Source organism: Pristiophorus japonicus, chromosome 2 (assembly GCF_044704955.1).
Source record: "Pristiophorus japonicus isolate sPriJap1 chromosome 2, sPriJap1.hap1, whole genome shotgun sequence".
Classification (NCBI taxonomy): domain Eukaryota; kingdom Metazoa; phylum Chordata; class Chondrichthyes; family Pristiophoridae; genus Pristiophorus; species Pristiophorus japonicus.
Window position 1 is genome coordinate 287319160 of NC_091978.1, and position 27882 is coordinate 287347041.

General features: G+C 42.8%; 1 protein-coding gene across 1 annotated transcript in view; it reads right to left on the reverse strand.

Annotated features, from left to right (window-relative positions):
- The window catches only part of tmem184c (transmembrane protein 184C), a 78278-nt gene that overhangs the window by 40906 nt on the left and 9490 nt on the right, over positions 1–27882 (reverse strand). Inside the window, exons 2-5 of the mRNA XM_070871513.1 lie at positions 21491–21621; positions 21339–21375; positions 14760–14965; positions 3860–3934 (exon numbers count right to left, since the gene is read on the reverse strand). Of these exons, the coding sequence (XP_070727614.1) occupies positions 3860–3934; positions 14760–14965; positions 21339–21375; positions 21491–21621 (449 nt within the window). The remainder of the gene's footprint in view (positions 1–3859; positions 3935–14759; positions 14966–21338; positions 21376–21490; positions 21622–27882) is intronic.

Here is a 27882-nt window from a genome sequence, read left to right on the forward strand (position 1 = left end):
CAGAGATTGGAAAGTCTCTCTCTTTCTCTCCTTCCCTGCCCTCCAATCCCCCCCCCCGCCGCCTTCCCGGAACACTCTCTAAGGCCATGTGGTGGTACTCTTCTCAAACACTCAAGCAACTTCCAACCAACAGAGGGCAGCTACATACAAAGGGAAAGCAGAGAGTTGAAACAGAAGCTTGCGCTACCTCAGCCCATGCAATGCCAGACTAACGTGCAGATTTCCCCACTATTTTTAATAGTTAAAAGCGGCGAGATAAATACTGCTGTAAAAGTCAGTGACATGCGAAGGTGTCCAACAGCAAGAACTTGAATTGACTGTGCATGCATAGTCGCTATAGTGGAGACTATTCCACTCATCTCAATGAGAGACTACTGATGTTTATGCCATCAGTAGTCTCCCCTGTATATTGATGGGACAAACCAACTGGCGGACCCCTGAAATCTTCTCGCGGACCCCCAGTTGAGAACCCCTGCTCTAACTAAGGAGCTAATGTAACACCTCTGTTTAAAAAAGGGGGCAGACAAAAGGCAGGTAACTATAGGCCGGTTAGTTTAACATCTGTAGTGGGGAAAATGCTTGAAACTATCATTAAGGAAGAAATAGCGAGACATCTAGATAGGAATAGTGCAATCAAGCAGACGCAGCATGGATTCATGAAGGGGAAATCATGTTTAACTAATTTACTGGAATTCTTTGAGGATATAACGAGCATGGTGGATAGAGGTGTACCGATGGATGTGGTGTATTTAGATTTTCAAAAGGCATTCGATAAAGTGCCACACAAAAGGTTACTGCAGAAGATAAAGGTACGCGGAGTCAGTGGAAATGGATTAGCATGGATCGAGAATTGGCTGGCTAACAGAAAGCAGAGAGTCGGGATAAATGGGTCCTTTTCCGGTTGGAAATCGGTGGTTAGTGGAGTGCCACAGGGATCGGTGCTGGGACCACAACTGTTTACAATATACATAGATGACCTGGAAGAGAGGACAGAGTGTAGTGTAACAAAATTTGCAGATGTCACAAAGATTAGTGGGAAAGCGGGCTGTGTAGAGGACACAGAGAGGCTGCAGAGATTTAGATAGGTTAAGCGAATGGGCTAAGGTTTGGCAGATGGAATACAGTGTCGGAAAGTGTGAGGTCATCCACCTTGAGGGGAAAAAAAACAGTAAAAGGGAATATTATTTGAATGGGGAGAAATTATAACATGCTGCGGTGCAGAGGGACCTGGGGATCCTTGTGCATGAATCCCAAAAAGTTAGTTTGCAGGTGCAGCAGGTAATCAGGAAGGCGAATGGAATGTTGGCCTTCATTGCGAGAGGGATGGAGTACAAAAGCAGGGAGGATCTTCTGCAACTGTATAGGATATTGGTGAGGCCACACCTGGAGTACTGTGTGCAGTTTTGGTCACCTTATTTAAGGAAGGATATACTAGCTTTGGAGGGGGTACAGAGACGATTCACTCGGCTGATTCCGGAGATGAGGGGGTTACCTTATGATGATAGATTGAGTAGACTGGGTCTTCACTCGTTGGAGTTCAGATGAATGAGGGGTGATCTTTTAGAAACATTTAAAATAATGAAAGGGATAGACAAGATAGAGGCAGGGAGGTTGTTTCCACTGGTCGGGGAGACTAGAACTAGGGGGCACAGCCTCAAAATACGGGGGAGCCAATTTAAAACCGAGTTGAGAAGGAATTTCTTCTCCCAGAGGGTTGTGAATCGGTGGAATTCTCTGCCCAGGGAAGCAGTTGAGGCTAGCTCATTGAATGTATTCAAGTCACAGATAGATAGATTTTTAACCAATAAGGGAATTAAGGGTTATGGGGAGCGGGCGGGTAAGTGGAGCTGAGTCCACGGCCAGATCAGCCATGATCTTGTTGAATGGCGGAGCAGGCTCGAGGGGCTAGATGGCCTACTCCTGTTCCTAATTCTTCTGTTCTAGTATTTTGTTTGCGCTTATGGCCTTATTAACCTGCGTTGCTACTTTTAGTGGTTTGTGCATCTGTACCCTTAGATCCCCCTTTCCTTTAACCTATTTAGACATTTATTTTCCAAGGAGTATGTGGCCTCATTATTATTGCTGCCAAAATGTACCACCTCATACTTATCTATACTGAAGTTGATTTGCCAATTACACACCCATTCTGCAAGTTTATTAATGTCTTCCGAAATTTTGGTGCAGTCCTCCTCTATTAACTACACCCCCAATTTGGTGTCATCGGCAAATTTTTAAATTGTACTTCCGATTTCTGAGTCCAAATTGTTTATGTAACTTGAGCTCATTCAAAACTCTGCTGCCCATATCCAAACTCACACCAAGTCCCGGTCACACGTCACCTGTGCTCACTGACTTACACTGGCTCCCGATCCAACAAAGCCTCGATTTTAAAATCTCTCCCATGACATCACCAGCGCCACCGAGGAGCAGGGAGTGGTATATATATTAGCCATCATCACATGACAAGGCATTTGTAGTTCATTATTTTTAAAAAACCAATCTGAATAAAGATACCAAAAGCACCAAAATTGACATTTGGAATATTTTTGTGGTAACGCAATTCAATTTCAGAATCAACCCAAGTCCCTGAATGACAGGGTATGCAAACATTTACTGACTCCTTGGTCAGTGTAGGGGTTAGCTAAACAAAAAGATTAATGATACAGCTATATAAATGATACAGATAGGCTTACGTTTCAGACATGACCCTTCATCAGAGCTGACATGGTCAGGCTGGATGACAATTTTATTTGCAAAAGGACTGTCAAGTCAAAGTGTGTTCAAGAGGACAAAGAGGAAGGGAGAACAAGAGGTACAGATCAAGAGTTCGATTGTGCTAACCACTTTCATAAACAGACAGCAGCAATTCAATTGTGAGATGCTGGAAAGAAGTGCAAAGAGCTTTATATCATACCGTGGAAAGGGTGCAGAAAAAAAATTACCAGATTTATATCAGGGATGAGGGACATCAATTACATGGAGACTGGAGAAGCTAGGATTGTTCTCAGAGCACAGAAATTTAAGGGGAGATTTAATAGTGATGTTCAAAATTATGAAGGGTTTTGTTGGAGTAAATAAGGTGAAATTGTTTCCTATGGTGGGATTCACTTGATGGGCCAGAGGACACAGATTTAAGGTAATTGGTTAAAAAAAAAAGGCAGAGGGAAGAGGAGAATTTTTTTATGCAACGACTTATGATCTAGAATGCACAGCCTGAAAGGGTGGTGAAACTGATTGAATAGTAACTTTCAAAATGTGAATTGGATATATATTTGAAAAAGGAAAATCTTCCAGCATAGACTGAATAGCCTCCTTCTGTGCTTTATGATTCTACATGAAAGGGATTAAGATACAATGGAATCTGTAAGCCAAAGGTTACAGGAAAGACAATGGAGCAAGTTACATGCGGTTCTAAATGAAAAAAGGGAATTACGCTCAGAATTCTGCAGAAAAACATGGGAGACAGCTAAAGCCTGAAGAATATGAAAATGAAAGTGTTCCTTAACTCTGTGTTGAGCTCAGTTGGAACTGAACAGCAGACCAAAAATGTGGAAAGGCCAAAGTTGGGGCGGGTGAGGGGCAGGATTGTGGAAGAGAACAAAAATTGCAGTAGTGATCCACACAGAGGTAAGGATAATGCTCACGGGCAAGAGATACACTCAGCAAAGTGGTCATCCATCTGCATTAGGTTTCCCCAATAGAAAGAGGCAATACTATGAGCAAGTCAATGCATCATACTAGATTGGAGAAAATACAGATTGTTGCATAACTGAAGTGTTTGGAACTCCAGACAAATGTAGGCAGACACAAAAAAAGGTATAAATATTTGCATTCATTGCTCCGAAACATTACTACTTACAATGCAATTATTGTTGTAAATGGTCTGACAACAGTGTACTGCAAAACTCCAAGCTTGCACCTGAACAGCAACACCCTACCAAAGAAAGCACAAGCAAAAAGGTTATCAGAATGAGCATTCATTTGGAGCAAAATACAGGTTCTGAATACAGCAGGTAATGCTCTCAAAACTTCAGTGACCTACAGTGAAACATGATACAATTAGCATTTTGAATAAATATGAAATCTGAAAAGTGAGTATGTAATTGTAATCATTTTCTAAGGCATTTTTATGTAAAGCATAAAACAATTAAAATCTAGTAACAGAGGGATATATGTGATCTACAAATACCTTATTTCTGAATCATAAAGGTACACGGGAATAAAAATAACTTGTATAATGGAACTTACAGCAATGGAAAAATAGTAAAATACATCTATGGTATAACATGATTCAAATCATACAGCATTTTTAATAATTCAGCATTTGCAGATACATGCAAAGACTGTTCTCAATTGCCATTTTGTCCTAAAAATGGATTTAAAAAAAACCTGCATTTCCAGCATTTTCTGTTTTTATTTCAGATTTCCAGCATCCACAATACTTTGCTTTTGTATTAGATAGCAAGTTAATGTAGATGAATACAGAAGCACTAGCATTGTGTACAGATTAAAACATTAGTTTTTCATTCTTTAGCTTTGTCTGAAAAAACATAATATTTTGTACTTCAGTAATTAAAAAAAGATAAGTTAGATCACAAAAATGCATGTGTAGCAAAATCTTTGAAAGGATTAAAAGTAATTCCACCATGTCATTCTACCATCCGCTATTCACTTAGAATTTCTGAAAACTGAAGACATATGACCCCGACAAGCCGATACTGGCATCTCAAGGAGGGAGCAACCAACAATATTTGCAGAAATTGGAAAGAACCTCTTACTGGTTCCATAGAATGATACAGCACAGGAGACTATTTCATCCATCGTGCCTGCGCCAGCTCTTTGGAAGAGCTATCCAATTCGTCCTACTTTCCTGTTCTTTCCCTTCAAGCAGTTATTCAATTCTCTTTTGAAGGTTGCTATTAAATCTGCTTCCACCCTTTCAAGTAGTACATTCCGGATCATCAAAACTTGCTACGTCATTTTTTTCTTCCACATCAACTCTGGTTCTTTTGCCAATCACCTTAAATGTGTCTCCTCTGGTTACCAAATTTTTTGATGTGCTTCTTTTGCCTCTCCCAGAGTGTATATATTGTGATACACAAGGCATCGCAATTGGGTGGGACAGGCTCAATGGACCAGATGTCCAATGTTTACCTGTCATTTTTCGAATATTAGCCTCCTCAGTCATATATACTCCAGTCTGAAAAAACTTTATTTGAATTTAAATTATAAACAGCTATGAAAGTTGGCTACCAAAGGCAGTCAGAGCAAAATGTGTTGCACCTTTATAGGAGTTTAGAAGTACCACACTAACATAATCCAAGAAGTAGGTCCTCGATTTGGAAACATTTCCAAAGCAAATTTCAATTAAGTTAACTGTCGGTGACCATTTCCTGATTTAAGATTTAGCAGCGCCATGCTTTTCCATTCCCCTTCCAATGATGGCATCCCTTGTTTTCAGATACTCATATTTCTAAAATTATTAGGTTTGAAACTTTTGCAACTTTAGAACAACCCTATTATACATTAAGCAGATACCTGGCTTGTAGCATAGAATAGAATCATAGAAATGTAAGGCACAGAAGGAGGCCATTTGGTGTCTGTGCCAGCCGTAAAAGAGCTATCTAGCCTAATCCCACATTCCAGCTGTTAGTCCGTAGCCTTGTAGGTTACAGCACTTCAAGTACATATCCAAGTACCTTTTAAATGTGAGGAGGGTCTCTGCCGCTACCACGCATAGTAAGATAGCAACACGCCCGTGAATGGACACCCTTTGGTCTTCATGCAGGTGCATAAAGAATGAGCAAAATAAATTTGTACAGATTGATTAGACCACAGTTGGAATATTTGGTGCAATTTTGGGCAACATTAAAAGACAAAGAGCATACAGCATAGATTCACAATGATGCCAGGTATGGTATACTATAGTAATGAGGAAAGACTTAAGATACTGGCCCAGAAATCGAGGTTTCTCCTTCCTGCGGACGTTTGAATGGATTTTAGAAAAAAGATGCCCACATACCTGAAGCTGCCGCGGCCACGCGAGATCCCGGTCCGGAGGCCTCTCCTGACTGCGCATCAGGATGTGCGCAGGCCTGGAACTGGAGTCACATGGCTCTGGGCAGCCAATCAGGTGTCGTATATTCTCATTCATAATAATGGGAACTCCGTACGTTGGAGTTCCCATTATTATGAATGAGAACCCCCCCCCCCCCCTGTCAAAACACTAATAACCAATAACAAAAGATAGAAAAAGTGATCATATTTTTATTAATTTAAATTAAAGTTATTTATGTATTTAAAAATATATATTTTTCTGATTTTTAAAAGTTTTTTTTAATTATGGTTTAAAATAAACTTACCGTAGTGGGGAGGGTTTTTAATAATAAGACGTGTTTTTAACATTTTATTTAACAATGTTTGTGTGTTTTAAAAGTAGGCTATGCGCCTGGTTTTATCAGGTGCAAGAGTTTTGAGGACATTGGCTGGGCAAGATATGCGTAAATCCCGAAACCTTACCCATCCAAATGTCCTCGCTCCCGATTTGCACGAGATCTGTCAAGCCAGAAAATTGACAGATCGGAAAAGCCGGTTTTCAGCGCATGTACATTTTGCACTGAAAAGTGGCTTTTCCGATGCTTTCCCGGGTCCGTAGGAACTCCGTACTGACCTAGGAGGCCGTGATTTCCAGGCCACTATTTTCACTGGGTCAGGTAAAGCTAAGGAGGAGATTTAATAAAAGTATTTAAGATCGTACAGGGTTTTGATGGGGAAGGACCATTTGCTCCAATTGGGGAAATCAGCGATGAAGGCGAGGAAAGAGGTTTGGAGAAATGTTTTCAGCTGTTAGAGCATGGAATGGTTTGTCACAGTTGAGAACATATGGCAATGAATTTTTAAGGGAAGAGTAGATAGTCATTTGAAGCAGATGATGCAGGGCTATTGGGAGGGAGAAAGCAAGGATTAGTTTAGGACTGTACTAGCAAAAGAGACAGCACCGAAACAAATGGTATAAATAATCACTTTTTGTGCTGTAAAGTTATCATAGGCAGTCCCTCGAATCAAGGATGACTTGCTTCCACAAAAAGTTCACAGGTGTTTCAATGATGGACCTAAAATTCCAGGTCTGAACTAAATCTAAACTTTTATGGCTCCATTAAATCACAAAACAAAAAATATTACAGTTTCATGATACATAAAAATAAAATTTAAAAAGGACATCTCAAATGCTACAACTGAGCGCAATATTCTTATGATTCAGGGTCTCTCCTAATGCTCTTTATTCATGCTCACCTAAAGGCAACTTCCATAGACTGCTTCTCTTATCAAAAAATTCAGCCCAACGCACGAGGTGACCAAAGATAGTGCACCTCAGTTAACGATCCACCTTTATAGCACTGAAAATAACATTGGGCAATCCATCATATATTCCCAACTTCCTTAATAGGCAAAAATCAAAAAATGACAAGTCACCGAGTTTTGGCTAAAACCACTAAACACAAGTTTTAAAGAAAGAAAAAAAAAAGAACTTGCATTTTATATAGTGTTGTTCACAACCTCAGGACATCCCAGTGCTTCACAGGCATTTAAGTACTTTTAAAGTGTAGTCACGGTTGTAATGTAGGAAACACAAAAGCCAATTTATGCACAGCAAGGTCTCACAAACAGAAATTAGATAAATGACTAGATCATGTGTTTTTTTTTAAAAAGAGATGTTCGTTGAAGAATGAATTTTGGACAAGACAATGGAAAAACTCTCCAGCTCTTTTTCGAAAAGTGGCACGAGATTAAGAGAGGATAGACTCGGTTCAACGCCTCAGCTCAAAGACGATACCTCAAACCGTGCAGCACTCACTCAGTACTGCACTGAAGTGTCAGCCTGGATTATGAGCCCAAGTCTCTGGAGTGGGGCTTGAACCTACAACCTTCTGATTCAGAGGCAAGAGTGCTAAAATGGAGCCAAGATTGACACTTATTACTAGATAATGGGCCTGAAATTGCGCTCCCCATGGGTGCGTACGAAGTGCGCATGCGCCCATGGAATCCCCGCAAGTTCCGGGTTTAGGCACGCGATGCGCAGGAAAAGGGCCTCCGCGGGCAGAGAGTTGGGGTATCTGCCCAACTCCTGCCCAGTGAACATCCTTCAAATTCTTATGCTTTTACCAGCTTAAGAGTTTAAAAAAAAAGAAAAAAAAAGAAGAAAAAATATTATCACTCATTTATATATGTTAAAAACCCTGTCCATTAAGGCAAGTTTATTTTTAGCCCTATTAAAACATATTGGCCTCGAAATCCCGGTCGGCTGCTTTGATCGAGTGAAAAAGTTGCGCACTTATCTGTTCCTGCTGCGCCCATGAGAGATCCCGGTCCTGAGGCCTCCACTCACTGCACATCGGAGCGCGTGCATGTCAGGACGTCCATAAGCTGGAGCTGGAGTCACATGGCTCTGGGCAGCCAATCAAGGTACAGTATTTTCTCATTCATAATAATGGGAATTCTGTAAGTAGGAGTTCCCATTGATTGAGAAACCACCCCCAAATACCCAAAACACAAAAAAATAGAAAATACACCACATATTTAACATTAATTTAAATTAGTTATTTATGACTTAAAAAAATAAAATAAAATATATATATTTTTTATAAGTTTTTTTAATTATGGTTTAAAATAAACTTACCTTGGTGAGCAGGGTTTTTAAACAATAAAATGTGTTTTTAAAATTTTATTTTATTATGTTTTTGTGTGTTTTAAAACTCAAGCCTGTAAAAGTAGGCTATGCACCTGCTTTTATCAGGCGCAAGAGTTTTCAGGACATCCGCTGGGCAAGATATGGTAAATCCCGCAATCTTGCCATTGCGAATGTCCTCGTTCCCGAGATGCGGAGGATCCAACAGATCGGATAAGTCGGTTTTCAGCACATGGGGATTGTGCGCTGAAAACCAGCTTTTGCGATGCCTTCCTGGGTCCATACACACTCCATACGGACCCGGGGAGGCCGAGATTTCCAGGCCATTAAATTTTTTTCCAAAAAATAAATTTTCATAAAATATTGCATTAATTAATTTTAAATATGTAGTGTGTTTTTAAAAAAAATTATTTTCAGTGTACGCGTGTTTTGGGGTATTCCCATTCATACATATAGTAGTTCCGTACATACGAATTACTGTAAGTATGAATAGGGATCCCTCTATTCTGATAGATGGGCCGGCCCAACCTAATCCCATGTAAAAGGTAAAAAAAGTTGCACTTTATTATTGATATTTCAAGTGTTAGAGACTCCCTCCAATGACTTCGATGAAAAATAATGGTGTCTTTCAGCGGCAATTTGTCAATGTGCACTGCTTTCGGTTAACGCATCAGAAGATTTTTCGGGAGTGGCCAGATACGCCGACCTAGGATAAAAACAGTTTGGGCAAACTTCGAAAAATGCTTGGTGCAGCCAGAACGTCAAAAAAACCTAACCTAGAAAAATTGTAACTAAAGCAGTTACACCGGCGCAGATTCCAGGAGGAAACTTTGAATTAAATAATTACGCCAGAATAAACAGCACACGCCAAAAAAAACGGCGCAAGTGACCTGGGAAAATTGAGCCCAATGAGGGGGCTCGATAAGGTGGATGCAGAGAGGATATTTCCAGTCATAGGGGAAAATAAAACTGGGGTGGGGGTTAGTCTCAGAATAAGAAAGCTGTGGAAGCTGGATCATTGAATAAATTTAAGGTGGAGACGCAGATTTTGAGCAATGAGGGAATAAGGGTTATGGGGAGTGGGCAGGGAAGTAGAGCCGAGTTCATGATGAGGTCAGCCATGATCTTATTAAATGGCGGAGCAGGCTCGAGGGGCCAAATGGCCGACTCCTGCGTCTATTTCTTATGTTCTTATGTAAATGCAAGTTCTTTCTAACTGTGCCCGATACTTTAAACCATTTTCTGAAAGTGAAACAGGACACTTTGCATTCTTGGAGCCTTTAAACTAAATCTTTTGATGAGTGCTTTCACACAATCACATGCCTCTGGACTCAATTCCATCTCGCCAGTCACTTGGAAATACAGCTGAAATTAATGAATAGCAATTAGACCCAGTCCAGGCAACTTCTCACACCATTGCCTTTTCTTTACTAAGAAAATTTCTTTGAAGAAATTCTAGGTCCTCTCAACAGGCAGGTAAACAAGTTTTTAATCATTGTATCTTCTAACAGCCCGCTTCCTGTAAGGACTCTCTCTCATTCTCCCAGTTTCTGTCTCCGCTGCATCTGTTCGGACGATGCCACCATTCCATACTAGTACTTCGGTCTTCCTTTTTCCTCAACCGAGGATTCCCCTCTACCGTGGTTGATATGGCCCTCGACCGTGTCAGTTCCATTTCCTGCACTTCTACTCTCACCCGTTCCCCTCCCTCAATCACAATGTCTTTGCCTTTCACCCCACCAGCCTCTACATTCCATGGATCATCCTCTGCCATTTCCGCCACCTCCAACATGATCCCACCACCAAACACATCTTCCTCTCCTCTCCCCCTTCAGCATTCCGACAGGACTGCTCCCTCCACAACACCCCTGGTCCACTCCTCAATCACCCCCCAACACCCCCCTCCCCTTCCCATGGCACCTTCCCATACAAGTGCAGGAGATGCAACACCTGCCCTTTTACCTCCTTCCTTCCCACCACCCAGGGGTCCAAACACTCCTTCAAGTGAAACAGCAATTGACTTGTATTTCTTGCAATTTAGTATACTGTATTTGCTGCTCACAATCCTACACCGAGTGGACCAAATGCAGATTGGGTGACCGCTTTGCGGAACACTTCAGTTCAGTCTGCAAGTGTGACCCCGAGCTTCCACTTGGATCGTGGCCTCTTACACTGTTCTAACAAAACTCAAGAAACAGCCTTATCTTTCTATTAGGCACTTCATAGCCAAGTTTTCAGATGACAGCTGTTGATGATTCTGCTATTTGCACCTCTTCTACACCCATCTATATCTTGTCATTTAATCACTCCTGCCTTCCATTCTATCACAGACCTTCCCTTTTGTTAATTCCTCCCCTCCCCGCTTTCCCGGTCCATGCACTTGATTAAAATCTGTTTCATCTCTAATTTTTTCCAGTTCTGACAAATGGTCATCAATCGCAAACATTAACTCGGTTTCTCTCTCCACAGATCCTGCCTGACCTGCTGAGTATTCCTAGCATTTTCTGTTATTGCAGATTTCCAGCATCCACAGTATTTTGCTTTTCTAAGTTTATAGATGTTAGAAATAGTGGTCCTAAGTGACCACAAATCATCTCCTTTCACAATGGATACCTTGTAACAGTTCACAAGTTGAAACATCCAGCCAACCAACCTGAACCTGATGTTCATAGTTAAAGACTAAAGACACAGGCATAGACAAACAAAGGCAGACCAACTTCCTTTGCAGTTCCGATATCAAACCCAGACACCATGTGCATTGACTCACCACAAACTTCCCCCACCTCGGTAAAAGACAAAGCAAATCTTGAGACAGTAGCCATGGTCACCATTTTAAACATCCTTGTGCTTTGCCCTAATTGGCATTCAAATGAAAAAAATGCAATTAAACATTTTCTAATTTGAAACTGAATAGAACCCCATTGCCGTCATAGCCCATCAGCTTTCCCTTTAGCAAATGTATTAGTCCAGAACTTCATAGAATGGTTACAGCATGGAAGGTGGCCATTCAGCCCGTGCTAACTCTCAGCTAGTCCCACTCCGCTGCCCTTTCCCTATAGCCCTACAATATTTTTTCCTTCAGATACTTATCCAACTCCCTTTTGAAAGCCATGATGGAGTCTGCCTCCACCATCCTTTCAGGCAGTGTATTTCAGATCGCAACCACTCGCTGCGTAAAAAAGTTTTTTTCTTACGTCGCCTTTGGTTCTTTTGTCAATCACCTTAAATTTGTGTCCTTTGGTTCTCGACCCTTCTGCCAATGGGAACACAATTTCTCTCTATTTACTCTGTCCAAAACCCGAATGATTTTGAACACCAATATCAAATCTCCTCTCAATCTTCTCAGCTCCAAGGAGAACAATCCCAGCTTCTCCAATCTATCAACATAACTGAAATCCCTCATTCCTGGAATCATCCTTGTAAATCTTCTGCACCCTCTCCAAGGCCTTCACATCCTTCCTGAAGTGCAGTACCCAGAATTGGACACCGTACTCCAGCTGGGGCCGAACCAGTGTTTTATACAGGTTCATCATTTCCACACTTTTGTACTCTATACCTCATTTATGAAGCCCAGGATCCTGCAAGCCTTTTTAACCTGCCATGCCACCTTCAACAATTTGTGCAGACATACCCCCAGGTCTCTCTTTATGCACCCCCTTTAGGATTGGATCATTTCGTTTATATTTCCTCTCCTCATTCTTTCTACCAAAATGCATCACTTCATACTTTTCTGCATTAAATTTCAGCCACGTGTCCGGCCATTTCACCAGTCTGACTACGTCGCCCTGAAGTCTATCACTCTTCATCATAGGCAGTCTCTCGGGTGGAGGATGACTTGCTTCCACTCAAAGTGAGTTCTCAGATGGCTGTAGAGTCCAATGCGGGACCTACAGTCTCTGTGACATGTGGGGCAGACTGTGGTTGAAGGAACAGGTTGGGTGGGGAGCTTGGGTTGACACACGCTCCTTCCGCTGTCTGCACTTGGTTTCTGCATGCTCTCGGCGATGAGACGCGAGGTGCTCAGCGTCCTCCCGGATGCTCTTCCTCCACTTTGGGCGGTCTTGCGCCAGGGATTCCCAGGTGCTGGTGGGGACGTTGCACTTTATCAAGGCGGCTTCGAGGGTGTCCTTGAAGCATGTCCTCTGCCCACCTGGGGCTCGCTTGCCGTGACGAAGCTCCGAGTGCAGCGCTTGCTTTGGGAATCTCGTGTCGGGCATGCAGACAATGCGGCCCGCCCAACGGAGCTCATTGAGCAGATATCACTATCCTCCTCACTGTTCACTATACTTCCAAGTTTTGTCTCATCTGCAAATTTTGAAATTGTGCCCTGTACACCCACATCCATGTCAGCAATATATATCAAGAAAAGCAGTGGCCCTGTGGACCACCACTGTATACCTGCCTCCAACCAGAAAAGCAACCGTTCACCACTGCTCTGTTTCCTGTTACTTAGCCACTTTCGTATCCATGCTCCACTGTCCCTTTTATTCCATGGGTTTCAACTTTGCTGGCAAGCCTATTATGTGGCATTTTGTCGAACACCTTTTGGAAAACCATGTACACTACATCAGCCGCATTACGCTCATCAACCCTCTGTTACCTCGATCAAAAAAACTCGATCAAGTTGGTTAAACACGATTTGCCTTTAACAACTCCGTGCTGGCTTTACTTAATGAATCTATACTTGTCCACGTGACTGTTAATTTTGTCCTGATTACAGTTTCTAAAAGCTGTTCCACTACCAAGATTAAACTGACTGGCCTGTAGTTGCTGGGTTTATCTTTACACCCTTTTTTGAACAATGGTGTGACATTTCCAATTCTCCAGTCCTCTGGCACCATCCCCGTATCTATGGAGGATTGGAATATTATGGCCAGTACCTCCACCGCTTCCACCCTCAACTTCCGAGGATGCATCCCATCCGCTCCTGGTGATTTATCAACTTTAAGTACAGCCAGCCTTTCTAATACCTCTTCTTTATCAATGTTTTAATCAATTGTCTCCACTACTACTTCTTTCACTATGTCTATGGCAGCATCCTCCTCCTTGAAGACAGATGCAAAGTACTCATTTAGTTCCTCTGCCTCCTTTTTGGTCCCTAATCAGTCTCACCCCTCCTCTTACTTATGCCTATAGAACACTTTTGGTTTACCTTTTATGTTGGCTGCCATTCTATTCTCATACCCTCTCTTTGTCTCTTATTTTCTTTTTCACTTCTCCTCTGACCTTTCTAGAATATATATAGCCTTATTCTCAGAATTTGCAACAGATTATTTCTTTCATCATCCAGGGAGTCCTGACTTTAGTTGCCCTACCTTTCTCCCTAGTGGGAATGTACCTCAACTGTACCTGAACTATTTCCTCTTTAAAGGCAGCCCATTGTTCCATTACAGTTTTGCCTCCCAATCTTTGGGGTCAAGTTTCGGGCCGCGCCTAGAACGGCGCAGCCCCGCCTGATTTCCTCGCTCAAAACCCCGCCAAAACTTACCTCGGTATTCTCCACTCCCTCAGGTCGATCCAGGCCCTCGGCGCGGCGCAGCTAAACTGATTCTCACCCATGACACGCTAAATGCTGAAATCTTCTGATTAATGAGCCAAGATGGGCAGAGTGGCTTTTATCATCTGCATTTATCTCGTGAACAGTGCTTATTTTTAATTAGCACCTTTATTCTAGTATTATGTATGAAATGGTTAATAAAGGCTTCACGTAAATGGTCAATTCACAACATTGTATAGATTTAAAAATATTACATAGACAGAGACTAGAATTGAACACAGAACAGTACAGTAGAAAGGATACAAGTCTGTATATTACTACAGGCCAGGAAAAAGTGCATTACTTCCAAGGTGTACGTCACATAAAAGAAAAAAAGACTTGCATTTATATAATGCCGTTCACAACCACCTGACATCCTAAAGTGTTTTACAGCAAATGAAGTACTTTTAAAAAAAAGTGTAATCACTTTACAATCAACATCACATATCATAAAACAGTTTAAAACCTGCAGGAAAATTGGTATCTGGATTAGTTGCATTTAAATAGTGCATAAACAGTTGAAGCATTGCTACTTACTCTCCCATATGCCAAGATGGGCAGCAGCACAGAGGGGGCAGATGTTTCTGTTGATCTTTAGCTTCCAGCACTATCACCAAATTTGGGTACTGATAGGTCAAGTAGCTCAGCAGGAAGATCATGAAGTTATAGATGACATATGCTTCATAGCATTCTCGACATGTGTCGACATATATAGCGATATGAGGATATTTCAGGGCTATCCACTGTTAAGAAAAAGATAATTTCATGCAAAAATAAGTAATTCGACTTTGTCATATTACACAAACCTCAGGTCAGCATCTAGACACCAAACTGTTGCTCGAGTACTTTGCATCTGCATTTTCTTTAGGAAATACCATGCCAAACACCAAACTATAGCAATTAATAAAAAAGAAAGTTTCAAGCAGAGCTTATCCTAATCAGACTACAGGGAACATGCAATACACACGCTCATGCCCAATCATACTACCATGCCCATGCTTCCAATACAAATATTCAGTATCAAATTCAGGCTGCTGCATAGAATCAGAAATTTACAGCACAGAAGGAGGCCATTTCGGCCCATTGAGCCCAAGTTTGCCCCCAGGGTTAGAACGGTGCACCTCCATGTGTGCGCCGACTTTTTAAGAACAGAAACGGCGCCTATTATTTACCTTGGTATTCATCCCGCAGTCCAGTCGATCCAGGCCCTTGGCGCAGCGCAGCAGAACGCGTGGAGGGCGGAGCCAGGTCCCGGCACTGAAAACAGTGCCAGGACCTCTGCACAGGCGCGCTAGAGTGTGCGCACATGTGCAGTAGCGCCTCGCAGCCCAAATCTGTGCAGGCTGTGTGGGAGGGGCGCGAAGAATGCCGTCCCTAGCCCTGGCCAAATGAGCTCACCAGGCATTGAAGATCAGGATTCGGGCTTCCCCTCCGTTCCGTTCAGCTCCCTCCCTCCCTCCCTCACTGAGAGAGAGAGAGAGACTTTCAGAGACAGAGAGCAAGACACTGATAGAGACAGGAGAGCGAGACACTGGGGAGACCCCGTCCCAGCACGCTGTTGGAGGGCTCCGGGTGCTTCAGTAGGTGAGTATAAACTTAATTTTTTATTTATTGATTGATTTTTTATTATTTGTTTTTTTTGATTGATTTATTGGTTGATTTATTGATTGATTTATTTATCATTTATTATTGATGATGGCTCTTTATTTGTAAAAGTGAAGTGTTTAATGTTTGTAAACTTCCATCCCTCCCTCCCCCATCTCCCGTTCCCTACATCTGATTTATAAGTGTAGGCAAGGTTTTTCTGAGCGTACAAAAATCTAGTTACTCCACTCCAAGTTAGTTTGGAGTAAGTTTTCACTGCCTAAACTTGCAAAACAGGCGTAAGTGGCTGGACATGCCCCCTTTTGAAAAAAAAAATCTGTTCTAAAATGAAACTATTCTAACTCACTAGAACTTGAGCAAACTAAATGCCAAGAATTGCAATTTCTAAGATGCTCCATAATAAACTAGTTGCTCAAAAAAAATAGGAGCAACTCAGGCTGAAACTTGAGCCCATTGTTTCTGCGTCGGCCGACCAAGAGCCATCCAGCCTAATCCCACTTTCCAGCTCTTGGTCTGTAGCCCTGTAGGTTACGGTGCTTTAAGTGCACATCTAAGTGTTTTTTTAAAAAATGTGGTGAGGGTTTCTGCCTCTACCACCCTTTCAGGCAGTGACATCCAGACCCCCACCACCCTCTGGTTGAAGTAACTCTCCCTCAAATCCCCTCCAAACCTCCCCCCCCAATTACTTTAAATCTATGGTTGTTGGCCCCTCTGCCAAGAGAAACAGGTCCTTCCTATCCACTCTATCCAGACCCCTCATAATTTTATACACCTCAAATCAGGTCTTCCCTCAGTCTCCAAAGAAAATAAACCGAGCATCTCCAATATTTCCTCATAGCCAAAATTCTCCAGTCCAGGCAACATTCTTGTAAATCTCCTCTGTACCCTTTCTAGTACAATCACATCTTTCCTGTAATGTGATGACCAGAACTGCACGCAATACTCCAGCTGTGGCCTAACTAGTGTTTTATACAGTTCAAGCATAACCTCCTTGCTCTTGTATTCCACGCCTCAACTAATAAAAACAAGTATCTCTTATGCCTTCTTAACCACTTCATCTACCTGACCTGCTACCTTCAGGGATCTGTGGACCTGCACTCCAAGGTCCCTTTGTTCCTCTACACTTTTCAGTGTTGTAACATTTAATGTGTATTCCTTGCCTTGTTAGACTTCCCCAAATGCATTACCTCACTTATCCGGATTGAATTCCATTTGCCACTATTCTTCCCACCTGACCAGTGGGATATCTTCCTGCAGTCCGCAGCTTTCTTCTTCATTATCAACCACACAGCCTATTTTAGTGTAATCTGCAAACTTCTTAATCATACCCCAACATTCAAGTCCAAGTCATTGATATATACCACAACACGGAGCCCTGCAGAACCCTGCTGGATACAGCCTTCCAGTCACAAAAACACCCATCAACCATTACGCTTTGCTTCCTGACTCTCAGCCAATTTTGGATCCAACTTGCCACTTTGCCCTGGATCCCATAGCTATTACTTTTGTGACCAGTCTGCCATGTGGGGCCTTATCAAAAGCTTTGCTAAAATCTATAAACACTACTGTTGTAGATTTTTTAAACGTCTATAATATTTATGTTCCCACCAAATACTTATATGAAAATTACTTCTCTTTCCTGAATTCTAATCTTTGTGTGCATGCATCAGAGGATCCCAAGTTGTGTCAGAAGATGAAGGAACATGCATAACAATCTCATGATTTAGCTTAACCCATTCCCCACTGAATGAATATGCTCCTAAATACATTTATTTGACAGAAATGGGTACAAGAAATTAAAAAAGGTTTTCTTCAAATGAAATTTTAAAGGTGATTTTATAGAGAATGAAATGCCACGATAAACAAAGATGAAATGTGTACCATTAATGTTTGAGGACCAGAGAGTACACTTTGTACTTAAAAGATAACGGAAAATTTCTTTAAAACACCAACTAGCATTAGTATTGCACCTTTTGTGTAGGAAAAAATCCCAAATCACTTCACAGAAGAGTAATCAGACAAAAATCGACACCAAGCCAAAAAGAGAGATATTAGGAGGGGTGACTAAAAATTTGGTCCAAATGGTTGGTTTTAAAGGACAGAACAAAAGGAGGAAGGGGAAGTGGAGAGGTAGGCAATTCCAGGGCTTAGTGCCGAAAATGACAAAGGCACGACCACCAATGGTGGGACGCAGGGAGTTGGAGGAATGCACAAGTTCCTGGTGAGTGGTCAGGTTGGAGAAAATGAGAGGTAGAGCACCGGAATAGTCAAGTGCAGAGGCATGGCCCTGGGTTTTGGCAGCAGATGGACTGAGGCAGGGGTGGATGTGGAAATAGGCAGCCTTTGTGATAGAGAGGCTATGGAGTGGGAAGCTCAGCTCAGTTTCAAATAGGACATCTCGTTCAACCGGAGGCAGTTGCCAAGGATGGAATCGGTGGGGAGGGTATGGAATTTGTGGTAGGAACCAAAGACGATGGATTCAGTCTTCCCAACGTATAGCTGGAGGAAATTGCAACTGGGTATCAGACAAGCAATCTGATACCGGGGGCAGTGGAGTTGAAGATGCTCTGCCTACAAGTGGGTAGGTAAGAGTGGAACATCCCCACTTAGTTGGACATTGGAGGAGGATGGTGCGGTAGACTTTGTTAAAGACTGTAAAAAGGTCAAAAAGTGATCTGCATCATGGTAATGTTCCACGTAATTTTTTTGGGGTGTGCGGGTCCTTTAAGGGGCTGCGTGGGCCATTCACAGCTTGGTACTTTAACATTGAAAAAGCCGGTCCCGGGATGTGTGGGACCGGCAAGAGAGGTGCGCGGCCGCTAGTCATTAGTGCTATGCTGGGGCTGAAATCAGATAGGTAGGATTTAAACATGGAGTTATGGGAAAGATGCGTATGGATTTCTAAGGCGACATGTTCAAGAACTTGAGACGAAAGGGAGATTAGAGATGAGGCTGTAGTTTTGTAGGATAAAAAGGGAGTCGAGGATACGTATTTTGAGGAAGGTGGTGATGATGGTGGTGGTTTTGAAAGGGAGACAGTACCCAAGGACAGCAGATCATTTACAAAGCCAGCCTAGCTTAGGGGCCAGGAAGGGAAGCAAGGTTGACAGCAGGTTACTGGGAATTGAGTCAAAAGAGCAGATGATGAGTCTCATGGAGGGCATGAGGGAGATGGGAGAGAAACTAGAGAAAGATGCATGGGGTGAATCTTGGCAAGGGTTGGATTGGTGGATAAGGGGAAGGGATTGGATGTGGCAGAGGCAGCTGAATGGACCATCTCAATCTTACTGTCAAGTAAGATTTCCTTACACTTGGAAGGCGAGGGTGGAATGGACATGGGGAGAGGGATTTAAGACAGCAGTTGGAAATGGAAAAAAGAAGTTGAGGTTTATCTTTCCTTTCAAGGATGATCCTGGAGTAGTGGGTGGTTTTAGCAGAAGAGAGCAAGGCCTGACAGTGCTTGATATGGTCCAGCCAGATCTGGTGATGGAAGACTAAATCAGCTGTGTGCCAGATACACTATACTAATGTTCCCTTTAAGCTGAACGACCGATCAGCGCTCTGGACCTCACGCGCAGCCGGCTCGCTGGCTTTTTAATGGGGAGAATCATGCATGCGTGGTATTTTGAATGGGGCGTGCACCCAAAAAACAATTAAAGGGAACATTGGTCTGCACTCCTTGGACTTGGAGTGACAATAGGGGCCACACCAGGGAAAGTGCCAAGGGCATCAGGGAAAAGGTGAGGGAGCGGTTAAACAAACTGACAGCTGCATAAGTGGCAAATGGAAGGCCAAAGTCTAGCCAGTTAGTAGTTTGAAAGTTCAGTTTCACGAAAAGGCCATCACATTACCCTTGTCTGCAGCATTTAAGAATTTATAATCATTTTGAAATTCAGAAGAACTTACTGAAGTTCAACAGTAACAGTGTTTAAAGTGATAAAGAGATTTGAGATGATACAAAGAAGCTATTTCCTCTGGTGTGGAAATCCAGAACAAGAGAGAGTACAATCTCCAAAATCCAGAAACCTCACGACCGAGGCCATTCTGGTTTTTCCGGATTTCGGAATCGAAATCAAACATCCCGAATCTGGAAACCCCTGGGCCGAGTTTCGTGTATAACATAGCGTTGTTAAATGGGTTTACTTTAATGAGCTTATTTTCGATAACTTTTTCTTTTTTAAAATTACAGATGCGACTACTGTTACTTTTGACAGGCATCAACTTTGGGACACTCTTGGAATCATATTTAATTACACTATCAAGTGAGATCCCACACCCAGGTCAGATGTATACTATCCCACATAGAAATTTAGTAATCCACTGCATGGTTCACTTTCAAACCCGGATGCCAGCAAGGACAGTGGCTGTGGGTGATTCAAAATCGGATAATGGCAGGGACAGCGGCTGCAGGGGTGATTCAAACCCTGATGCAGACAGGGACAGATGTTGTGGGTGATTCAAACCCTAATACAGCAGGGACAGCGGCTGCATGGGTGCAGGGGGAGGGATAGAAACCCGGATACTATCCCACATAGGTCAGCGGCTGTGGGGTGATTCAAAACCCTTTACCGATAGGGACAAAAAGCAATTCCACAACAAAAAAAAGTCTGGTTTTCAGAACAGATTTTTGGATTCTGGACAACTCATGCTCCATTTTTTTTTTAAAGTCAGTTTTTCGGAATATATTTCCGAATTACGGACGTCGACTCCTGCGATCTGCACAATGTCCGGTTTTTAGAACTCCGGATTTTGGAGGTTGTACCGAAAATCTTAAAATAGAGCTAGACCATTTAAGAGCAAAATCAGGAAGCACTTTTTCCACACGAAGGGTAGCGGAAATCTGTAACTCAGCCCCCAAACATCTATGGATGAGAGGTCAACTGAAATTTTCAAGGCTGATCAATAGAGTTCTGTTGGGTATTTGTATCAAGGGATATGGAGTAAAGGCAGGTATATGAAGTTGAGATACTCTGACTGAATAGGTTAACAACATGTATGTATGTATGGCAATATGGAGTCATTTCAAGCCGAGTTTTGGGTACAATTGAAAAAATATTATGGTTTACAAATTGTAAATGCAAGGATTTATCTAAAGTAACGGGCAGTAAGACAATTTGCCATTTAAAAAAAAAAATATACCAAAACTCAGTTTAATCTGGGTTTATTGGTTGTGAAAAGGGCTCAACATCGCTGGTGGAAATCAATAAAAGAATAGATGTCAAAATCAAATTCAGAAATCGATCTTTCTTCAAAATGGTATTAATTTAATTTATCTGAGAAATACAAATATCAGGTCTTCACACTAATCTTTAATACAAAGCTGCGATTATTGAAAACGAGTAAACAAAACAACAGCTACCCAGTCAGTAAGTACAATTACACAAGCACTGTAACACTTCTTGTGGTTAAAAACCACTCTGCAAACCAGCATCGAACTAATTGTCTGCTACATGAATAATGCATTTTAATTCAAGGCTTCATAATATAAAAATAACTTAAAAATCAACTTACACTGTCTAAGCTGTAAATAGGTACCATCCATAAGATCCTGCAGACAGAAAATTTGGACAGAAAATTACAATTTCCAAATATTTCACATTTACTGGTTTCTCTAGATGTACAACTGGTACTGTAATTAGTAAAATCTAAGCTACATTGAGTACCTTATAATTGGCTTCTGTAATTCTGGCTGAGTATAATGCACGAGATGCTGCAAGATGCCCCAAAGTGATATTGGAATTGTCATAAACACAAAAATCCCAGCAATGAACCATGCTTTATTGTGAGTTCCAACCTTGATTTAAAAATAGAAACAAAACATTACTGGAAACAACTAAATAGCATGGATACATAAAATTGCATTTCTGTAATTCAGCTATTGGAGAAAAATCTCGAGTTCGTTGAAAATTAGAAATAAACACATTTGGTATTGGGAACCATGTAAAATGACCATGAATGCTTTGCGGTTATTTCCTCGTGTTGTCAATTATTTTTCTGTTGCTGGCAGCCTATGTCATCAGTCAATATGCTCCATTAAGTGAGCATGTGGTCATATTCATGAAGGATTAACAATTGCTAATTACTGTCAGTTTGAGTTGATGTCTGTGTGCACTTCCTGTCAACTTTTCCATTATAAATTCTTGTGGCCACATTTATAATGGAAACTGTCCCCTGCCTGCCCCAGGACACACTTTTAAAAGCCAAGATTGCAAATGGGTTTTTAATGTGGAAGCAGGATTCCCTAAAGGTCTTCCCTGGTTTACATTTCATTTCCCTTCAAAAACCTTAATCAAGAACAGCTTTTGAACGACTGGTAGGACAGCCGGGACTGTGGGTAGCATTCTCGCAACTCAAGTCAGAAGTTTGTGGGTTCAAGTCCCATTCCAGAGACTGGAGCACAAAAATCTATGTTGACACTCCAATGCAGTTCTGAGGGAATGCTGCACTGTCGGAGGTGCCGTCTTTCAGATGAGACGTTAAGCAGAGGCCCTGTCTGCTCACAGTTGGATGTAAAAGATCCTATGGCATTATTTCGACATCCTTCAAATCAACATTTTTTTTTTTACAAACAGATTATCTGGTCATTATCACATTGCTGTGTGTGGGAGCTTACTATGCACAAATTGGCTGCCGCATTTCCTATATTACAACAGTGATTACACTTCAGAAGTACTTAATTGGCTTTAGGACGTCCTGAGGTTGTGAAAGGCACTATAAAAATGCAAGACTTTCTTTTTACCTGCCACCATCTCAGCAAAACCTCAGCCCTGTACAAGGTAGAAAAGGCCACCCGTCAGCTCAAGAACAAGGCATCAGGAACAGATGGAATCCCCGCTGAGGCACTAAAGTATGGCATAGAAGCACTATTGGCACGAATGCATGACCTCATCTCTCTTATCGGGAAGGAGGAGAGCATGCCAGGAGATCTCAGAGATGCCGTAATCGTGACCATTTTCAAAAAGGGGACAAGTCCGACTGCAACTACAGAAGAATCTCCCTGTTGTCAGCCACTGGGAAAGTCATCGCAAGAATCCTCCTCACCGTTTTCTCCCTATGGCTGAAGTGCTCCTCCCAGAGCCACAGTGCAGATTCCATCCACTAAGGGGTACAACGGACATGATCTTTATCACGCAACAACTGCAAGAGAAATGCAGGGAACAGCACCAACCCTTGTACATGGCCTTCTTTGACCTCATCAAGGCCTCTAACACAGTCAATTGTGAGGGATTATGGAGCGTCCTCCTCAGTTTCGGCTGCCCCAAAAGTTTGTCACCGTCCTCCGCCTGCTTCATGACGACATGCAAGCCGTGATCCTGACCAACGGATCCACCACATACCCAATCCACGTTCGGACCGGGGTCAAGCAAGGCTGTGTCATCGCGCCAACGCTCTTCTCGATCTTCTCGCTGCAATGCTCCACCTCACGCTCAACAAGCTTCCCGTTGAGTGGAACTAAACTATAGAACCAGTTGGAACCTGTTCAACCTTCGTTGCCTCCAGGCTAGATCCAAGGTCGGCCTAGCCTCGGTCATCGAACTACAGTATGTGGACGACACTTGCGTCTGCGCACATTCAGCGGCCACCACTCCAAGCCATCGTCAATATCGTCACCGAAGTGTACGAAAGCATGGGCCTTACACTAAACCGCCTTAAGACAATGGTCCTTCACCAACCTGACCCCGCCACACAGCTGTGCCCCCTGGTTATCAAAATCTACAGCATGGCCTTGGACAATGTGGATCATTTTCAATACCTCGCGAACCTATCATCAGCAAGAGCAGACATCGATGACGAGGCCCAACACCGCCTCCAGTGTGCCAGCGCTGCCTTCGGTCACCGAGGAAGAGTGTGTTTGAAGACCAGGACCTCAAATCTGGCACCAAGCTTATGGACTACAAGACAGTAGTGATACCTGCTCTCGTATATGGTTCAGAGACGTGGACTTTATACAGGAGACACCTCAAAGCGCTGGAGAAGTACTAAGAGTGCTGCCTCCGCAAGATCCTGCAAATCCCCTGGGAGGACAGACGCACCAACGTCAGTGTTCTCGCTCAGGTCAACATCCCCAGCATCGAAGCACTGACCACACTCAACCAGCTCCTTTGGGCAGGCCACATCGTCCGCATGTCCGACACGAGACTCCCAAAGCAAGCGCTCTACTCGGAGCTCCTACGTGGGAAGCGAGTCCCAGGTGCACAGAGGAAATAAGAAGTAGGAGCAGGAGTAGGCCATACGGCTCCTTGAGCCTGCTCCGCCATTTAATACGATCATGGCTGATCCGATCATGGACTCTGGTCCACTTCCCTGCCCGCTCCTCATAACCCCTTATTCCCTGAAGGGTTATCAAGTATACACTCAAAGTCTCCTTATAAAAGTGCACCATCCCCACCGGCACCTGGAAATCCCTGGCCCAAGACCCCCTTAAGTGGACAAAGAGCATACGGGAGGCGCTGAGCACCTCGAGTCTAGTCACCAAGGGCATGCAGAAATCAAGCGCAGACAACGGAAAACAGACTCTCCACCCACCCCTTCTTTCAACCACTGTCTGTCCCACCTGTTAGAGACTGTAATTCCCATATTGGACTGTACAATCACCTGAGAACTCACTAAGTAGAAGCAAGTCTTCCTCGATTTCGAGGGATTGCCTATGATGATGATGATGATAAAAATGCAAGACTTTCTTTTTAAAGCATTTACCCATGCCTCTGGGGAAGTCACTATTATTTAAATAACAGGTTCTTCCCCAAATCTGAGACTGAGCATTCCCATACTTACCTCTTGCCCTTTTGCTCCTACCATGCACCATCCACGGTGCAAACCTCTTGCCCATTCCCTCCTACCATGCACCATCGAGTGTCAACCTCTTGCCCGTTCCTTCTCCTCCTTGCTATCTCCCACCCCAAGCACTCATTCATCACCTTTTCCAGTCTCCCTTTTACCATCTCCCACTTCGCGAACAAGTGCCTGTCTCTTCTTACCACTCACTGATTCCTTCTGCTTTCTACCAAACCCTGCCCTGAAGACAGAGTGTCATGTCTTCCTGCTCCCTGCCCTTTCCTTCCTATTACATCCAGAGCATGTATCCCTTGCACTTTACATCTCTTTCCTGGTGCTTCTCTCCACCCACCCCTTCTTTCAACCACTGTCTGTCCCACCTGTTAGAGACTGTAATTCCCATATTGGACTGTACAATCACCTGAGAACTCACTAAGTAGAAGCAAGTCTTCCTCGATTTCGAGGGATTGCCTACGATGATGATGATAAAAACTGTAAAAGTGCCTGTGCCTTCCTGTCTATCATCCTTTACCTCTCCCTCCTTCTATCCTTGACCAGATCCGGTAGCCACCACCAGAAAATTCAGCCTTCTGCCGAGATCACTCCCCCAACCTGCAGTCCAAAATGAATCCACGACCTGTGATCACTTCCATGCCTGGCGTTCCCCAGTCAGCACCACAAGATTCTGCCTTCTACAACACACTAATTCCTACCTGAAAAGCTGGAGACAAAGAATAGAAAAGAGAGATTTTTTTTTTTAAAAAAAGAAAAGGAGATCCAGAAGAGGAAAGACAAGTGGGATAGGAGAGAGAAAGCACTCAGTTAGAAAGAGAGAATACATCTGCCAACTTGGATTTCCAAAAGGCATTTGATAAGGTATCACATAAAAGGTTACTGCACAAGATAAGAGCTCATGGGGTTGGTGGTAATATATTAGTGTGGATAGAGGATTGGCTAACTAACAGAAAACAGAAAGTCGTGATAAATGGGTCATTTGCAGGATGGCAAACTGTAACAAGTGGGGTGCGACAGGGATCAGTGCTGGAGCTTCAACTATTTACAATCTATATTAATGACTTGGATAAAGGGACCGAGTGTATTGTAGCCATGAAACACAAAACTTTAGCATGCAGGTGCAGAAAGTGATTAGGAAGGCAAATGGAGAGTTGACCTTTATCGTAAAGGGGATGTAGCTTCAAAGTAGGGAAGTCCTGCTCCAACTGTACAGGGCGTTGGTGAGACCACACCAACTACACACAGTTTTTACATAGGATATATGGAAACAGGCCATTCAGCCCAACCAGTCCACGCCGGCTCCACTCGAGCCTCCTCCAGTCTTTCCTCATCTAAATTTATCTGCATAACCCTCTATTCCCTTCTTCCTTATATTATTGTCTAGCCTCCCCTTAAATGCATGTATACTATTCGCTTCAACCTTTCCCTGTGGTGGCGAGTTCCACATTCTCACCACACTTGGGTAAAGAATTTTCTTCTGAATTCCCTATTGGATTTCTTGGTGACTATCTTATATTGATGGCCTCTAGTTATGCTCTTCCCCACAAGTGGAAACATTCTCTCTGCATCCACTCCATAAAAATAATTTCAAATACCTCTATTAGGTCACCCCTCAGCCTTCTTTCTTTCTCCCCCCCCTCCCGCCCCCCAACCCCCACCACCACCACCAAGAGAAGAGAGACCCAGCCTGTTCATTCTTTCCTGATATGTATACCTTTGCATTTCTGGTATCATCCTTGTAAATCTTCTTTGCACCCTCTCCAGTGTCTCTATATCCTTTTTATGACTAAAAAAAATGATTAAGAAAGGGAAGATAGACTATGTAAGTAAACTAGCACAAAATATAAAAACAGATAGCAAGAGTTTCTAGAGGTATATAAAAAGGAAAAGAGTGGCTAAAGTAAATGTTGGTCCCTTAGAGGACAAGACCAGGGAATTAGTAATGGGGAACATGGAGATGGCAGAAACTCTGAACAAATATTTTGTATCAGTCTTTACGGGCGAGGACACAAACAATATCCCAACAGTGGATAGTCAAGGGGCTATGGGGGGGGGGGGGGGGAGTGGGGGAGGAACTTAACACAATCACAATCACTAAGGAGGTGGTACTCAGTAAGATAATGGGACTAAAGGCAGATAAATCTCCTGGACATGATGGCTTACATCCTAGGGTCTTGAGAAGTAGCGGCACGGATAGTGGATGCATTGGTTGTAATTTACCAAAATTCCCTGGATTCTGGGGAGGTCCCAGAAGATTGGAAAACTGCAAATGTAAAGCGCCTATTTAAAAAAAGGAGGCAGACAAAAAGCAGGAAACTATAGACCAGTTAGTCTAACATCTGTGGTTGGGAAAATGTTGGAGTCCATTATTAAAGAAGCAGTAGCAGGACATTTGGAAAAACATAATTCGGTCAAGCAGAGACAGCATGGATTTATCAAAGGGGAAGTCATGTTTGACAAATTTGCTGTGGATAAAGGGAAACCAGTGGATGTGGTGTATTTGGACTTCCAGAAGGCATTTGACAAGGTGCCACATAAAAGGTTACTGCACAAGATAAAGGTTCACAGGCTTGGGGGTAATATATTAGCATGGATAGAGGTTTGGCTAACTAACAGAAAACAGAGAGTCGGAATAAATGGTTCATTCTCGGGTTGGCAATCAGTAACTAGTGGGGTGCCGCAGGGACCCTAACTATTTACAATCTATATTAACGACTTGAAAGAAGGGACCAAGTATAACGTAGCCAAGTTTGCTGATGATACAAAGATGGGAGGAAAAGTAATGTGTGAGGAGACAAAAAATCTGCAAAAGGACATAGACAGGTTAAGTGAGTGGGCAAAAATTTGGCAGATGGAGTATAATGTTGGAAAGTGTGAGGTCATGCACGTTGGCAGAAAAAAAATCAAAGAGCAAGTTATTATTTAAATTAAGAAAATTTGCAAAGTGCTGCAGTACAACGGGACCTGAGGGGACTTGTGCATGAAACACAAATGGTTAGTATGCAGGTACAGCAAGTGATCAGGAAGGCCAATGGAATCTTGGCCTTTGTTGCAAAGGGGATGGAGTATAAAAGCAGGGAAGTTTTGCTACAGTTATACAGGGTATTGGTGAGGCCACACCTAGAATACTGCATATAGTTTTGGTTTCCATATTTACAAAAGGATATACATGCTTTGGAGGCAGTTCAGAGAAGGTTCACTAGGTTGATTCTGGGGATGAGGGGGTTGACTTATGAGGAAAGGTTGAGGAGGTTGGGCCTCTACT